We start from the raw sequence: 14882 nt of genomic DNA on the forward strand, positions 1-14882 counted from the left end.
TGTGCTTGTGTGTCGCGCGCATGGGTAGGGGACAGGGGCCGGGCGTTAACTCCAGAGCCAGCAGCTGCTTGGCAGGTCGGTCTGACGTCGCGCGCCCCCACCGCCTGCGGGAGTCAGGAATGACTTCCTAGTTCTTCCAGGGAAGAGGCGGGGCGTTTCTTGCCCGGCTGGCCTGCTCGGTTTCTGCGGCTGTGGATTGGCTGGCTCGGGGCGCGTCATAATCACTTCCCGGTCACGCCGGGCGGTTCTCACTGCTGTGTGTCCCGCGGACTACGCTTCCCGTATGGCTGTGCGGCGGCGGAAGCGGAAGCGGGTACGGAGGTACCAGCTGGTCTCCGGAGGGGGGTAGGGGGCTCCATGAATGGAAGCGGCGGCGGCGGCGGGAGCGGCCTGAGCTGGGCGCCGGGGCCAGGGCCAGGGGCTTCCCGGGGCCCGCGCCTCTGCATGGGGGCGGCCTGCGGGCCCTGAGAGCAGGGGCGGGCAGAGGGGCCGAGCTGGGAGGGGCGGGGCCGGGCGCCCGCGGGGCCGGAGGCGCGTCGGGCTGGAGCCGGTCACGATGCCCCGAAGGAAGCAAAGCCACCCGCAGCCCGTGAAATGCGAGGGGGTCAAAGGTCAGGGGTCAGGGGCTTTGGGGGGAGGAGCAGGGGTGGGGTCAGTGGAGTGGGCTCAGGTCAGGGTGGAGGGGGACTCCTGAGGGATGGGGCGGGTGATCTGGGTTCCTAGCTTCTCACCCAGGTACTAAGGGAACCCGAGAGGGTCAACGAGTACGGGAAGCGCCGTCCACAAGGGCTGGTTTCCTGCGTGTGGACGATGTGCACCGCTCGGGGGAGAGAATCCACAAGCCCCCTCCCTTCTTTAGTGGATACAGAAGACTCTCTCGACGAAGGACCCGGGGCCCTGGTGTTGGAAAGTGATTTGCTACTAGGCCAGGATCTGGAGTTTGAGGAGGAAGAGGAAGAGGAGGAGGAAGGTGACGGCAACAGCGACCAGCTCATGGGCTTTGAGAGAGACTCAGAAGGTGGGTTTTTCTGGGACTTGGTTAAGGATTAGTAGCGCTGGGGACCCTAGCCCTTTAGGAGACAGACAGCTAAGGTAGGGTTTAGTGTCAGCGACCAGAACACCGTTTCCTGCCACAACCTAAGGCTGATTTAGTTTGGAGCTGGATTACTTCCTTTACAATGATTCTATCATTTAGCTGAGAAGTTCTGGAGCCTGGTAAAAGGTAGTGTGAGGAAGGTGGTAAGTGCCCTTTTAATAACCTTGATCCCCTCCCTAGTCCATTTCTTGTGAGTGTACTGTAAATACTTAGGTCTGCTCTTAACTTTGTTTCACCTGCAGAACAAGCTCCATTTGTACTGAGAGTTCTTCACTTATGCCCTTAAGTATCCTTCCTCCTTTTTCTGTGATCCTTAGCATCACCATACCCTCATTTGCTGCCCACTCACTTATGAAGGATGTTTTTGAAAGTCACTCAGGAAACTCGTAAAAACGAGAATCCATCCTTTAAGCATAATGCGCATTACTTTCATTTGTGCTTCTCTTCCCTCCAAATTTGGCCTTTGTCTTGAGGTGTGTTTTATAATCAGCTCTGTCCTAGAAGCTAATAGACTAGAAAAAGGTCTCAAGTCCTGCCTGAGACCTATTTATACTTTTTTATTCAAGGATTAGTTACATTATTTAATCATTTCAGTTTGCAATCTGTGAGCCCTTGATCTTTTCCATTCAGTTCAACTCTACTAACATTAGGTTAGTGCAGACTCAGAAGAAAACAATTCATTTTGAACTTTCTGGAGGCATTATAGGGGAAGCCATGACCCTGGAGAGAGAACTAAAGGGATTATCAAAGCCAAGAGAAAGGTGGGGCCAAGCAAGTGGGACCTAAGTGAGAAAGGGAGTTTGGAGCTGGTCCTACCCCATATTGATGTATCTTCTTATGTGTCTCTTGCCAGGAGACTCTCTGGGGGCCAGGCCTGGGCTTCCCTATGGGCTGAGCGACGACGAGTCTGGGGGCGGCCGAGCATTAAGTGCTGAGAGTGAAGTTGAGGAGCCAGCCAGGGGTCCAGGGGAGGCCAGGGGTGAGAGGCCAGGCCCAGCCTGCCAGCTGTGTGGGGGGCTGACAGGTGAGGGGCCGTGTTGTGGGGCAGGAGGGCCGGGTGGGGGGCCCCCGCTGCCCCCACGGCTACTGTACTCATGCCGCCTCTGCGCCTTCGTGTCCCACTACTCGAGCCACCTGAAGCGGCACATGCAGACACACAGCGGAGAGAAGCCGTTCCGCTGTGGCCGCTGCCCCTACGCCTCAGCCCAGCTCGTCAACCTGACACGACATACCCGCACCCACACTGGCGAGAAGCCCTACCGCTGTCCCCACTGCCCCTTTGCCTGCAGCAGCCTGGGCAACCTGAGGCGGCATCAGCGTACCCATGCAGGGCCCCCCACTCCTCCCTGCCCGACCTGTGGCTTCCGCTGCTGTGCTCCACGACCAGCCCGGCCTCCCAGTCCCACAGAGCAGGAGGGAGCAGTGCCCCGGAGACCTGAAGGTAAAATGCCAGGATTTTTCTAGGATGTGGTGGGTAGCACTAGTGATATGTGGATTAATAGCTCAAGTTTCATTGTTCCCACAGATGCTCTGCTCCTTCCAGATTTGAGCCTCCATGTGCCACCAGGTGGTGCCAGTTTCCTGCCAGACTGTGGGCAGCTGCGGGGTGAAGGGGAGGGCCTGTGCGGGACTGGATCAGAACCACTGCCAGAGCTGCTCTTCCCTTGGACCTGCCGGGGCTGTGGACAAGAGCTGGAGGAGGGTGAGGGTAGTCGGCTGGGATCTGCCATGTGTGGGCGCTGCATGCGAGGAGAGGCTGGAGGGGGTGCCAGTGGGGGGCCCCAGGGCCCCAGTGACAAAGGCTTTGCCTGTAGCCTCTGCCCCTTTGCCACTCACTATCCCAACCACCTGGCCCGGCACATGAAGACACACAGTGGTGAGAAGCCCTTCCGCTGCGCCCGCTGTCCTTATGCCTCTGCTCATCTGGATAACCTGAAACGGCACCAGCGTGTCCACACAGGAGAGAAGCCCTACAAGTGCCCCCTCTGCCCCTACGCCTGTGGCAACCTGGCCAACCTCAAACGTCATGGTCGTATCCACTCTGGTGACAAACCTTTTCGATGTAGCCTTTGCAACTACAGCTGCAACCAGAGCATGAACCTCAAACGCCACATGCTGAGGCACACAGGCGAGAAGCCCTTCCGCTGTGCCACCTGCGCCTACACCACAGGCCACTGGGACAACTACAAGCGCCACCAGAAGGTGCATGGCCATGGTGGGGCAGGAGGGCCTGGCCTCTCTGCCTCAGAGGGATGGGCACCACCTCACAGCCCACCCTCTGTTTTGAGCACTCGGGGTCCAACAGCCCTGGGCACTGCTGGTAGCCGGGCTCTCCATACAGACTCACCTTGAACTAGGTCCTTCCCCAGGGCCCTATGGATTAGCCCTGCTCTTCCTGCGTTTTATACAGATGGAACAGAAGCCAACTTCTCTTTTCCCCCGCTGGCCAGGGGCTCCACAGACTAACCTAGGCATTATATGGACCAGCCCAAATTCTGTGGGCAGAGGCCCATATGGACCAGGGGGCCTTGCCTTGACTGATGCACTTCATGAGCTCAGTGAGAAGGGCCTTGTATTCACCTCCACTGCTCTAAGGGGCTGTGGATGAACTGGCTGGGGACTGCCCAGCGTCCCACCTGTTTATTTAACTTATTTCAGTGCTTTATAATAAAGGAAACACTAACAAAGCCATGTCTATGCTGAATTGGCAATGGCAAGCAGTTTGGCCTTGTCCTTAGCACAGCAGTCCATGCTGCACAGTGGCAGCAGGAGCAGTGAGAGGGAACCAGAGGTAGGCAGCAGTCAGGCTTGAGTTTAATGATGGGGAGCTGGGCCAGACCACACACAGACCTCTGCCCGTCCCCTTGCCCATGGCCCCAAGAAGCCAGAAGCAGACCAGGGGGAGCTCTGGCTCCTCCCAAAGGCAGGTAGCCATGGTCCCTTGGACTTTGTGCAAAATACTAAATGTTAATTTGGCATTGAGGGCCTGCTCTGAAAGAGAGAGGGCAGTCTTTTGTGCAGCCAGCCTGGCAGGGAGGGAAGTTGGGTTAGGAGGCCCCTGGCCAAGAAGGAAAAGGGGAGATAGGAAGGAAAGAGAAAAAACTCCCCCTAGATTGGGGGGCACAGGGCACATTTCTGTAAATTCCTCTGGGGTAGACATCCAAGCAGTGGAGATTACAGATCCTCATCTCCAATGCCCTCGAAGGCGAAATTGCCGTGGACATCACTGGCACTGGCATCTGTGCTGGGACTGCCAATCCCCCGCAAGCTCACAGCACTCAGCTTACTCTGTAACAAAGGCAGGGTAGGGGTCAGAGAGCTTAAGCCTACAAGACCCCTACAACACCAACCTCACCAACCCTGTTAACTCACTGAGAGTTTGACCATGGACTCCCGGCTGGCATCAGGTGACTCCTGGGGAAGAGGAGGCACAGGTGTCAGATTCACTGGGGGAGGTAAGGCGAGTCTGGAAGCCAGGGTAATGACCTGGGGTGATACTTACTAGCAGTGGTGGGGACTTCACTGCTTGCTGGCTATCTGAGCGTCTCAGGGTGCCCCCTACCCGCCGGCGCAACATCTGGGGACAAAAGGTACAAAGTGCTGATAAGGTCAGGATCACTCCTGTCAGAATCTTAGGTATGTCCCCTCAAGAGAAGCCTCAACCCCTGGGACACAAGGCAGGGAGAACACAACCACTCAGCTGCCTGGTCCCTGCTTGCCGCTTACCTTCCTGATACTGCCCCCAGATTTCTTCACCATCAATTCATCTACCATTGACTGGAGGCAGATGCTCATCATGATAGCCTAAGGGCAGAGAGCTTGTTGACTTGGGTGGTCATCCAGAGCCCAGAACCCCCAAGACAAGGGCTCCCACTCATGAAGTCCTGGAAGCCCTAGATGGTTATCTAAGGGGCCCTAGAGGGTCTGAGGGTGGTCTCACACCTGGGGGCTGGTAATGGTAACCCACTGTAGCCGGTCCTTGCTCATGAGGTATTCAAAAGCCAGTTCCAGGCGCACCTCACCACGGCCCCGGCCTGGGCTGCTTGTACCTCCACTGGGCAGTGGCACCTGGGGAAGGAAGGAGAATTAGGCTACCTCTTCTAACCCACTGCAGTCCATCCCTGAAGCTCAAGGGTTGCTGTACTTGACTCCCGGAAGTCTTCACTCCCACCTTACTCACAGAGGAAGTGACCCGCCAGCATCGCATGCGGGTGACTCGGAAGGAGCCTTCTCGAAGTTGCTGGCCAGGCAGGCGGAGCTGGAGACTGAGCTCACTGTTGCCTGCACTCACCACCACTGGACAATCCTTCTCTGGGAAGTCGGCCACACAGGCGTCAAAGCGCAGGTAGCCGTAGTGCCGCAGGGTTTGGGCCAGACGCAGGAACTGAAAAATGTCACCATGTATCTTGGATTAGGAGTGGTAGCTCGGAGCATGCAACCCCTTGCAGGGAGAGCCAGGCAGAGCTCACCTCCTTCTTGGAGACCTTCTCTTGCAGAGATTTGAGCTGCCGATGCTGCTCTTTGGTAACCAGGATCCACCCACGCTCGATATCTGACACTGTCTACAGTAGAAACAAGGGGTGGGGGTGGGGGCTCCAGTCAGTGGCCCCAGGAAAATGTCTACAGTTAGCTCTGTCCAGTCAGACTCTAGCCCCACACTTGAGTGACCTTTTTAAAGTGAGACCTTGACCTTATCAACTTAAAAGTAGGGAGAATAGAGATTGCTTCAAGAGCCCTGACAGTATTCTAGGAGTGTCCCCAAGAATTGAGAACAAAGACAAAGATTTTCTTGGGCAAGTGGGACAGTAGAGTCATTTTCAGGGCAAGGGTTCTGAGGCAGCTCCAAGCTCACCTGAGCATAAAGCAGGTTCAGGCCAACTCGGTTCTCCATGACATCGTCATCATAGGCAGAGTCCCAATAACTGTGAGGCCAAGGGGTGGAAAGGGGTAATGGGGCTAAGCTGGGGTAAGGTAAGAGATAGAATGGAAAAAGTCTAGAACTCTCGGGCTAATGGTAAGACAGTGGGAGGAAGTTTGGGAGGCCTGATAGAAACACATGGCACTACTCCCTTGTCCAGATTATTTTGTCTCAATATATAGCCCAAAATCACACTCGGCACCATCCCCACTTTCAGGCCCAGCCCTGACCTCTTCCTTAGCACAATCTTATACTCTTGACTCCGAAGACTGGTAACAGACACATAAGGCAGCTCAAATTCTTGCAACTTCCGTACAACTATGGATTAAAAAAAAAAAAAAATCTGATGAGCCTTAAAGAAAAGGAAACCAAGAAAGAAGAAAGACACACTCTGAGGAAATGTCTCATTCTAAGGGGTGACAGGGAGACAAAAACTCACTACTGGAAACACAATGAAATAGTAAAGTCTAGAGAGACTCACAAGAAAAAGCTCCATCCTCTTTTTCTCGAACAAGGAAGAGACTAAAGTATCCAATCAGGTCATCTGGAAGATCCAGCTTTGCAGCTACAGCCTGGGGACAGGAAGTACAGCTCACCTATTGGCTGGTCCCAGTCTTCCCCAAGCCCAGGACCTGGGGTGCAGAGGGTGCAGGGGCGCAGTGCTGAAAAAGCACCTCACCTCCAAAACATCCTCGGTCTGATCTGAAGTTAGCACGTTGACCAGAACTTTCTGCCCATTGCTGAGCAGCACTTCCAAGGAGACCTCCTCTGTGGGGACCTGCTGTGTCTCCTGTGTGAGCATACATGGGGATGGGAACCACTGCTTATTAACACCTGTCCCCGGACCAGCTCTGCTCCATCTGCAACTATCTATTTTTAGTCCCCTCTTGTATTTTCATTCTCAGCTGCTTAAACATAGGTTGGGCTTTCTTTGACTTCAGTGGTACAACAGATGCTTCATTCCATTACCAAAGTTCCAGGATGACTACTCTGAACCATATCATTACAATGACATGGCCCTCCAGCAAATCTTTCCCTTAAATCTAGGTCTCACTTAAAGCCTTACCTGTTGTGCACGACGCAGGAAACTATTAAAGGTCTCACTGCTCCCAAGCAGTGGGTCTTGCCGAACTGTGGGAATAAGAGAATGATGTTCTAGTATTTTAGGATTCACTGGCTTCCCCCAGTCCTCCTCTTAGTAGGTCCCCCCGACCCCATTTCCTGGGCTGATGGTGGCCTGCCACATCCCCCAGCTGGCCTCACCTCACTCAATGTTTGCATAAATTCTTCACCTGCCCCACCCTTGGCTGCCATCTAGTTGAGTCCAGTCTATAGAACTAGGGAAATAACAATGATGTTAATCTAAAGCACATCAGATAGAAATTAATTTCTCCCCACCAAACTAAACTGCCTTAAGACTAGTTAGTGTTACACTTGTATTTGTCATAGGTATTAGTGCCCAAATTGCTTTGCTAGTATACACTTAAAAATCCTTACAGGCTATTTACTGTGCTTGTTAAATAACAGATCAGACAAGAGGATTCTCACATACAGAAATTAATGTAGGACTTCTACAGAGCCAGCTGTTTTGAGTTTCTCCCTATAATGCTCAAAATAGTTTAAAGTTCGTTCAATCACTCACCAGCTTGCATGTACTTCTCTAACTGCTCTCTCCTCTGTTCTACCTCTGCAGGTGTCAGAGAGAAAAGCTTCTTTGGGGGGAATGCAGGAAGCACATTGGCCCCATACTCCTTCCGAAGCTACACAGAGAAAGAGATACAACCCTTTCATAAACACAGAAAATGAAGGAAGCAATTGAGACAGAGTTCACCACATCTACTCTGGTCAACTGGGAAATCCTTTGGCAGAATTAGCATCGTGAGGGAGCTGCCTTAGATATAAGTTCTATACTATCTTAGTGTGTATAAGTCAGCCTCTTCACAGTGTGGGGAGGGATTTGTGTGGGGACAGGACCCAAAGGGAGCCCCTCATTATCTAGCAAGACTTCATTGAACCCTCACAGGAAGCAGAGGGCTTTATAAGGAATACTTATGTGCATAAATAGTTGGGTCATAGCTAAGTATGTTCACAAAGTAGCTTAAGAATTAAAGGGACTTTGTGGATCAAGGAATTCATTTTTCAGTTGTAGAACCCAAGGTCCAAAGAAATTAGGTAACTTGCTCGGGGTTGTGCAACTAATTATCAGTAGAACCAGGACTCTCTACTGAGTTAAATACAGTTCACCATCTGGTAAGGAAGGCAGAGAAACATCATATCACACATATAAGAATAACTGGAACAGCTATACACGTTGAAATGAGCCAAGGAACACACAAGGAAACCAGGGAATGGTTTGTATAAGCAGGGAAAAGAATTTAAAATTGCAGCTCAGATGACAGAAGGAATGTGCTTTCGAAGATGGGGAGGGTTCAGCTTTTCCATGCAGGGGCAAAGGCTAAAAGAACAGTAAAGAAGGTACAGAAAAGCAGGAAGCAGGATGTGAGTATAGGGAGGCACAATTATTGTGGCAAACATTAAGTTCCTTGGGGAGTTCCCCGAAAATGTCAGACGAAAAGATAAAGCACTTCACCCTCCCTTTTGGCAGTGATTAGAGGAACCGGATGAAGAAAAAAAAAAAAAAAATGGAGATATGTCCATGTGCAGGCAAGGGCTCAAAGCTGCCCTCACAGGCGTGCTAGTCCCACCTGCTCGTGCAGCCCCAGGAGCTGGCTGTAGCGCACCCGACAGTGCAGGACTCCGTTCACGTGAATGTTATAGGCCTGAGGACGCAAAAGCAGGCAGGCATTTTAGGGTCGCAGTCCTGGCTATCTCCTGAGAACCCCAGCCGGAAGTTGTCCGGCACAGCTCATTCAGAGTAACACAACGAGATTTCCCGAAGGTTAGCTAGCCTGTTTTCCCCAGGGCCAGGTCCCAAAGCAGAAGGTCCAGTCCGGGGGAAACTCAGGCCCTTGTGCTACAGTCCCCTCCCCGACAGACCTGTGACGCCCACAAAGCAGCCGACCTAGCAAGGGGAGGCGACTGGCCGAACAAAGGACCTACTGGAGCTGGGGAGACCTCTACACGAATTTGAGACTAGACATATGCTCCCAGTGAAGCCAGCGACCTTGGATCTGGCCGGGAGAGAGGCTGCCGGGCCTTGGAGGCCGCTCCCAGAGCTTCGGCCCGTTATCCCCGCCCCGGCCCAGCTCCAGCAGCTCCTCACCACATAGGCGGAGCCGCCGCTGTCCCCGCTGCGGGACTCGGTTTCAGGAATGGAAAAGTGCATGTTCCCTATTGCAGGGCCCCTCCGGGGTCCAGACTGTGAGGGCCTCAGCGGCTCTCCACGCTCGCCTCCGCTGCTCAGTACGTCCCCGCAGCTTCACTCGCCATTTTGGGGGGCCTGGGATCCAAGGTGGGAAGGCGGTAGGACGTCGGCTCTGGGCGTAGAGACCCCAGCATTCTGGGAACTGTAGTCTACAGGGCACGAGGAAGCTGTCAGGACAGGGAGCCCAAAGCCGAGATGGTCCTCATCACGACCCGTAGTCCGGGGCGGGCCCCAGGGCACTCGGGAAATTGTAGTCCGTCTGTGGTGTGCGCAGCGGGCGTCGATGGTGGAACCTCCAGCCCAGGTGGCGCTGTAGTCCCAGTGTCTGCGAAGTTAGGCACCGGGACAGCCCGGTGACCGCAGTGGGCGGAGCCTAGGACGGTCCGCGATGGCTGCGGTGGCTGTGGCTGTTCTCGAGGGTGAGCGAAGGGCCGGGAGCACCAACTGGTACGCGAGCCGACGAGCTCGGGACGGCTAGTGCTGGGCCCTGAGCTCGTTTGGGCCCTGTCGTTCCGTTCCGGTGCCACGCCAGCCTCTGGCTTAGACTCGGGTGCAGCCCCACGCTGCGTCCCGGCTGGTTCCCGTGAGAAGGGTGGGTGACTCCTCCTTCCTTCCCTCCCCGCCTGTCCTTTGATCTTGCCGCGCAGTGCGTCCCCACGCGGATCCCTGGTTTGCCCCGCACCTGGCGGCGGAGCCGTGGTCATGCCAACCCAGCAGCCAGCTGCGCCGAAACCTTCTCGGAGCCTCTCTGGCTCACTTTGTGCCCTGTTTTCTGATTCAGAATCGGGATCCGGAATGAAGGCGGAACTTTCGCCTCGACCTGGGGTAAGTGAGGGTGCCCTCCCAAGCCACCTGTCAAATGCTACGCAGGACTGCCAGCTTCATTCTACCCATCTCCCATTCTGTTCAGTTTATTTCTCAGTAAAGCCAGGAAATTTTACAGAGCCTAATGGTATTTCAGTCTGATAGTGGAGGAGAAACATCCATCCCTGTACAGGATGTAAGCTTGTAAAAGGTAGCTTGTGGAAGTGAGAGAGGATTAGGTACAGAACCTTGTGGGAATCTTCTAAGCATCCAAGAGTGTTGATTCACCATTGGAATTGTTGGGGGAAGAGCAATGTCCTGTCTGTGTCTCAGGCAGCAGGGAGGGAGATGACCCAAGAAGAGAAGCTGCAGCTTCGGAAGGAAAAGAAACAGCAGAAGAAGAGACGGAAGGAGGACAAGGGGGCAGAACCAGAAACTGGCTCTGCTGTATCTACAGCACAGTGTCAAGGTGCGCGGTTTTTTAATGGGCTGGGTTGTGAAACTGGTTAGACGGAGGTGGTGGAGTGACAGAACAAAATTGGTTTGAGCAAGTGAAAAGTGAAAAGATTTAGATAAGCCAAAAGAGAAGCTTTGGTTGGGGCAGAAATATCACCTGTCTGGGGCTTGCGCACCCTCTTACTTCTACATTTAGTAGGCACAACCAGAGAACAGCCAGGAACTGGCAGTCAGTTGGGGGGCACTGCCGGGGAGAAAGTTCCAGCTGGTCGGAGTAAGGCAGAACTTCGAGCTGAGCGTCGAGCTAAACAGGAGGCTGAGCGAGCCCTGAAACAGGCAAGAAAAGGGGAACAAGGAGGGCCACCTCCTCAGGCCTGTCCCAGCACAGCTGGAGAAATCCTCTCAGGTATTTTCCCTCATTTCAAAACCTCTTGCTCCTAATTTGGTGCTAGCTAAGGCTTCCCCTTAGAAAAACTTTTCTCCTTCCATTCTCACCTTGGAACCCAAAGTTCAGAATTCTTATATCAACCCCATCCTTTACCTATTTCTTCTTCTACTCTATTCTCCTTGCCCCTACATCCTATTATTCTTGATGCATCTTATGCCATAAGAGCAAATTACCCATTTCAAGACCTATTATATCTTGAAAATAGCCATTATCTTTTAGGAGTGAAGCGTCTCCCAGAGCACACTCAGGTTGATGACTCCACACTTCTGAGAAGGCTTGTTAAAAAAACAGAGAGACAACAGGTAGGGAGTAGGTTTGGTGTGTGTCCAGAGCAAGCCTAGGTAGATGGGGTTGAGGGAGGAAAATTGTTTGGGGCAAAGTGAGACCCTGGAGAAGGGATGAGTATTTGGATCAAAGTAGTGGTTACTGTTCACTTCCTTTCCAGCTTCATTCTATAAGTTTTAAACTCTGGGCCATTGGTTCTGTTCCCATCTTGTCAAGGTTCCTACACGAAAGGATTATGGATCCAAAGTCAGTCTCTTCTCCCACCTACCCCAGTACAGCAGACAGAACTTCCTGACCCAGTATATGAGGTAGGATCCTATGTCATAACATTTAAGTCTGAGAAGGTTTAATAACTCAGTCATTAAAAGTGATTGGAAGTTTGAGATGGGATCTGTGGAGAGAAGCATGAACTCAAGACAAAACTCTGGAGGAAATGGGGGAGTCTGTGCTAGTGAGAAAAGTTCCTTTTCATCAGGGTAAGGGGCAGTAGGTGCTCAAGTTCCCTTGCAAAATATGTGACACCACCATCCCCATCAGCATCCCATCCTCTGTGATCCACCCAGCCATGGTGCGACTCGGCCTGCAGTACTCCCAGGGCCTGGTCAGTGGCTCCAATGCCCGGTGTATTGCCCTGCTTCGTGCCTTACAACAGGTATGCCCCATCTTGTTCTTTTATGACCCCACCCCACCTTCCTCCAAACTATCCCAGCTTCTCTGACCCAAGGTAATTTCTTAGACAAAGAGGGAGTGACTCCCACCCTCAGAACACTTTCCTCAGTGAAGTTTACCCTTACCTCCTTTTTGGACATCTTATTAAGAAACACTATGCTGATCAGTTTGTGTACTCTGTAGGTGATTCAGGATTACACAACACCTCCCAATGAAGAACTCTCAAGGGATCTTGTGAATAAACTAAAGCCCTACATCAGGTAAGGATGACAACTACAAGTCCACTCCCATCTCATCCAGGCCTTTGAAGGTCCTCTTTCTCTTGCTTTTCTACACTATTTCATTTTCCGTTCTTATTTTCAAAGAATAAAAAAAAAAAAAAAAGTAGCAGCATTTTAAGTTTTAACAAGTTGCACAAACTGAGGTGTTGTTGTTGTAGCTTCCTGACTCAGTGCCGCCCCCTGTCTGCGAGCATGTACAACGCCATTAAATTCCTCAACAAGGAAATCACCAGTGTGAGCAGCTCCAAGCGGGAAGAAGAGGTGATGAGCAGGAGGAATGGGAGAGGCATGCACCTGTAGTTATGATTTAGAAGCATGGTTGGAACACTTAGGAAGGCCAGCTCTTACTTGTGCTACCTGTGGGCCACCTTCAAGCCCATTGTTGTACATAAATTCAAGCATCCAGTATGACAATCCATTTCCTGTTCTCTCTAACATCTTACTCCATTTAGGCCAAGTCAGAACTTGGAGTAGCCATTGATCGATATGTGCAGGAGAAGATTGTGCTTGCAGCTCAGGCAATTTCACGCTTTGCCTACAAGAAGATCAATAATGGAGATGTGATTCTGGTATATGGATGGTAAGATCTAACTCCATGACTAAGAAACTGGGGAGTGGACCAGTATGAAGACAGGATTATCCTCTTGCCTTTGAGAATGGGCTGACCACCAGTTAGTGACTTTTTAAACTGAATCTCTTCTGTATCCCCTCTAGCTCATCTCTGGTATCACGAATTCTTCAGGAGGCTTGGTCCAATGGCCGGCGGTTTCGGGTAGTAGTGGTGGACAGCCGGCCCTGGTTAGAGGGAAGGCACATGCTACGTTCTCTGGTCCGTGCTGGGGTCCCTGCCTCCTACCTGCTGATTCCTGCAGCCTCCTATGTGCTCCCAGAGGTGAGGGCAGAGGAAAGGGACCTCCGAGGTTGGAGGTAAAAGGGTGTAGTAAATAGATAGAATCCTACCTTCGTTAGGTTCAGTTATTTAAAAACAGAATAACACAGCCCAGGTCGGGGGTTGTAGCTTGCATAGTATGTGTGAGGGACTCGGTTTTATCCTCAGTACCACATAAAAATAAATAAAGGAATTGTGTCCAAAAAAATAATATAGCCCCGTTTATACTTAATAAGAAAAACACCTACAGTATGCTCTAGTATAGTACAGCTATTACAAGAACATTATATTAAACTAGCAGAACAAAACAGAACAGAAGTAACCTGGTTTAGTTTCCCCGTAGGAGGCTTGGTGGGTCATTGGTTAGGTGTTTTCCAAGAACAGCAATTATTAAGATTTGTTACTGTCCTGGGCAGAAGTGGGGGATTTGTTCTGCATTGAAATAACATGGCCTTTTTTCCCTTCCCCTTTCCTTACTATCCAAAACAAACAGGTTTCTAAGGTGCTATTGGGAGCTCATGCACTCCTGGCCAATGGCTCTGTGATGTCACGGGTAGGGACAGCACAGCTGGCCTTGGTGGCTCGAGCCCATAATGTCCCAGTGCTGGTCTGCTGTGAAACATACAAGTTCTGTGAGCGTGTGCAGACTGATGCCTTTGTCTCCAATGAGCTAGGTAAGCAGGGCAAAAGAGAACTTCCAGACACCTGAGAAAAGAGAAAGAGGGGAAGCTAAACCACAACTTCTTTCCTAAAAGGATATAATGAGTCTACCCCCATTGCAGATGACCCTGATGATCTGCAGTGTGAGCGGGGAGAACACGTGGCCCTGGCTAACTGGCAGAACTACCCATCCCTACGGCTACTGAATTTAGTCTATGATGTGACTCCCCCGGAGCTTGTGGATCTGGTGATCACAGAGCTGGGCATGATCCCTTGCAGTTCTGTTCCTGTTGTCCTACGAGTCAAGAGCAGTGACCAATGAGGGGGAAACACAGACTCAATAAATGGCATCATACACCCTACACTCAGTAACTCTGCTCCTTTGTATCCCTTTTAGCATTTCCACTGCTTAAGTTAAGAGTCCATGCCTACTGCTAACTTCAGGCCTTTGTGGAGACCCTCTCAGGTGAGGGTCCATATGGAGATCAAAACCTATCCAGATCTTTAGTCATTAATATTGAGCATCTCGGACTGGGGAGATAGCTCAGCTGGTAGAGTGCTTGCCTTGCAAGCACAAGGCCCTGAGTTTGATCCCCAGTACAAAAAAAAAAAAAAATATTTAGCATCTCATGTGAGACACTGAACTAGGTATGAAGAGAAATATATGGACAAATAAGAGTCCTAACCTTAGTAATAAGTTAGCATTTATGGAGTACTCAATGTGTGTAAGAAATTGTTCTGAGTCCCTTATCACCTAGTCAGAAATACCAATACATCGCCATGAAATATATGAGATTTTGTAGATAAGAAAATGGGAGGCAACACAGCTAAGGCACATTAAACTGTGAGTTTAATCACTGCTTAGCTTCAAAATGGAAAGATCCATTTTGTGTGCTTTTTTTTTTTTTTTTTTTGGTACTGGGGATTGAACACAGGGGCACTCAACCACTGAGCCACATCCCCAACCCTTTTTTGTATTTTATTTAGAGAGAGTCTCGCTGAGTTGCTGAAGCTGGCTTTGAACTCTCAATCCACCTGCCTCAGCCTCCTG

General features: G+C 51.5%; 3 protein-coding genes across 10 annotated transcripts; 2 read left to right on the forward strand and 1 right to left on the reverse strand.

Moving 5' to 3' along the window:
• Positions 1 to 358: 358 nt before the first annotated feature.
• Positions 359 to 3783, forward strand: ZNF513 (zinc finger protein 513). The gene is made up of 4 exons (XM_079110306.1): positions 359 to 611; positions 860 to 1018; positions 1950 to 2537; positions 2622 to 3783. The coding sequence occupies exons 1-4, from the start codon at positions 557 to 559 to the stop codon at positions 3446 to 3448; spliced, it is 1629 nt and encodes a 542-aa protein (XP_078966432.1). The 5' UTR covers positions 359 to 556; the 3' UTR covers positions 3449 to 3783.
• Positions 3784 to 3888: 105 nt separating this feature from the next.
• SNX17 (sorting nexin 17) lies at positions 3889 to 9443 on the reverse strand. 2 transcript variants are annotated; one of them, XM_079110319.1, is made up of 15 exons: positions 9238 to 9443; positions 8720 to 8794; positions 7657 to 7774; positions 7081 to 7145; positions 6694 to 6804; positions 6496 to 6586; positions 6245 to 6332; positions 5949 to 6018; positions 5566 to 5658; positions 5277 to 5480; positions 5039 to 5164; positions 4823 to 4900; positions 4599 to 4673; positions 4469 to 4510; positions 3889 to 4384 (listed from the first exon to the last, which is right to left on the reverse strand). In XM_079110319.1, exons 1-15 carry the CDS (start codon positions 9298 to 9300, stop codon positions 4271 to 4273), a joined length of 1413 nt encoding a protein of 470 aa, XP_078966445.1. In that variant the 5' UTR covers positions 9301 to 9443; the 3' UTR covers positions 3889 to 4270. The 2 variants fall into 2 exon arrangements, with proteins under 2 accessions (XP_078966445.1, XP_078966446.1); XM_079110320.1 differs by lacking the exon at positions 8720 to 8794.
• Positions 9444 to 9591: 148 nt separating this feature from the next.
• On the forward strand, positions 9592 to 14195 carry EIF2B4 (eukaryotic translation initiation factor 2B subunit delta). Of its 7 annotated transcripts, none has more exons than XM_079110309.1 (13): positions 9592 to 9758; positions 10121 to 10164; positions 10477 to 10612; positions 10796 to 11005; positions 11267 to 11349; positions 11549 to 11640; positions 11870 to 11984; positions 12185 to 12261; positions 12441 to 12543; positions 12735 to 12862; positions 12997 to 13174; positions 13665 to 13845; positions 13954 to 14195. In XM_079110309.1, the coding sequence occupies exons 1-13, from the start codon at positions 9728 to 9730 to the stop codon at positions 14151 to 14153; spliced, it is 1578 nt and encodes a 525-aa protein (XP_078966435.1). In that variant the 5' UTR covers positions 9592 to 9727; the 3' UTR covers positions 14154 to 14195. The 7 variants fall into 7 exon arrangements, with proteins under 7 accessions (XP_078966435.1, XP_078966436.1, XP_078966437.1 ...); XM_079110310.1 differs by having other exon boundaries at positions 10799 to 11005; XM_079110311.1 differs by having other exon boundaries at positions 9696 to 9786.
• Positions 14196 to 14882: the final 687 nt, after the last annotated feature.

The sequence above is a fragment of the Sciurus vulgaris genome (genome assembly GCF_902686455.1).
Source record: "Sciurus vulgaris genome assembly, chromosome: 14".
NCBI classification, from domain to species: Eukaryota; Metazoa; Chordata; class Mammalia; order Rodentia; family Sciuridae; genus Sciurus; species Sciurus vulgaris.

Excerpts from the sequence above, each read along its gene's own strand:
- ZNF513 (XM_079110306.1), top strand. The coding sequence starts at position 557 with ATGCCCCGAAGGAAGCAAAGCCACCCGCAGCCCGTGAAATGCGAGGGG. Across the intron at positions 1,019-1,949 it reads CTTTGAGAGAGACTCAGAAG|GAGACTCTCTGGGGGCCAGG; the intron begins GTGGGTTTTTCT and ends GTCTCTTGCCAG. Across the intron at positions 2,538-2,621 it reads AGTGCCCCGGAGACCTGAAG|ATGCTCTGCTCCTTCCAGAT; the intron begins GTAAAATGCCAG and ends TTGTTCCCACAG.
- SNX17 (XM_079110319.1), bottom strand. The coding sequence starts at position 9,300 with ATGCACTTTTCCATTCCTGAAACCGAGTCCCGCAGCGGGGACAGCGGC. Across the intron at positions 7,775-8,719 it reads TCCTGGGGCTGCACGAGCAG|CTTCGGAAGGAGTATGGGGC; the intron begins GTGGGACTAGCA and ends TTCTCTGTGTAG. Across the intron at positions 5,659-5,948 it reads TGAACCTGCTTTATGCTCAG|ACAGTGTCAGATATCGAGCG; the intron begins GTGAGCTTGGAG and ends TTTCTACTGTAG.
- EIF2B4 (XM_079110313.1), top strand. The coding sequence starts at position 9,728 with ATGGCTGCGGTGGCTGTGGCTGTTCTCGAGGGTGAGCGAAGGGCCGGG. Across the intron at positions 11,006-11,266 it reads AGCTGGAGAAATCCTCTCAG|GAGTGAAGCGTCTCCCAGAG; the intron begins GTATTTTCCCTC and ends ATTATCTTTTAG. Across the intron at positions 11,985-12,184 it reads TGCTTCGTGCCTTACAACAG|GTGATTCAGGATTACACAAC; the intron begins GTATGCCCCATC and ends TGTACTCTGTAG.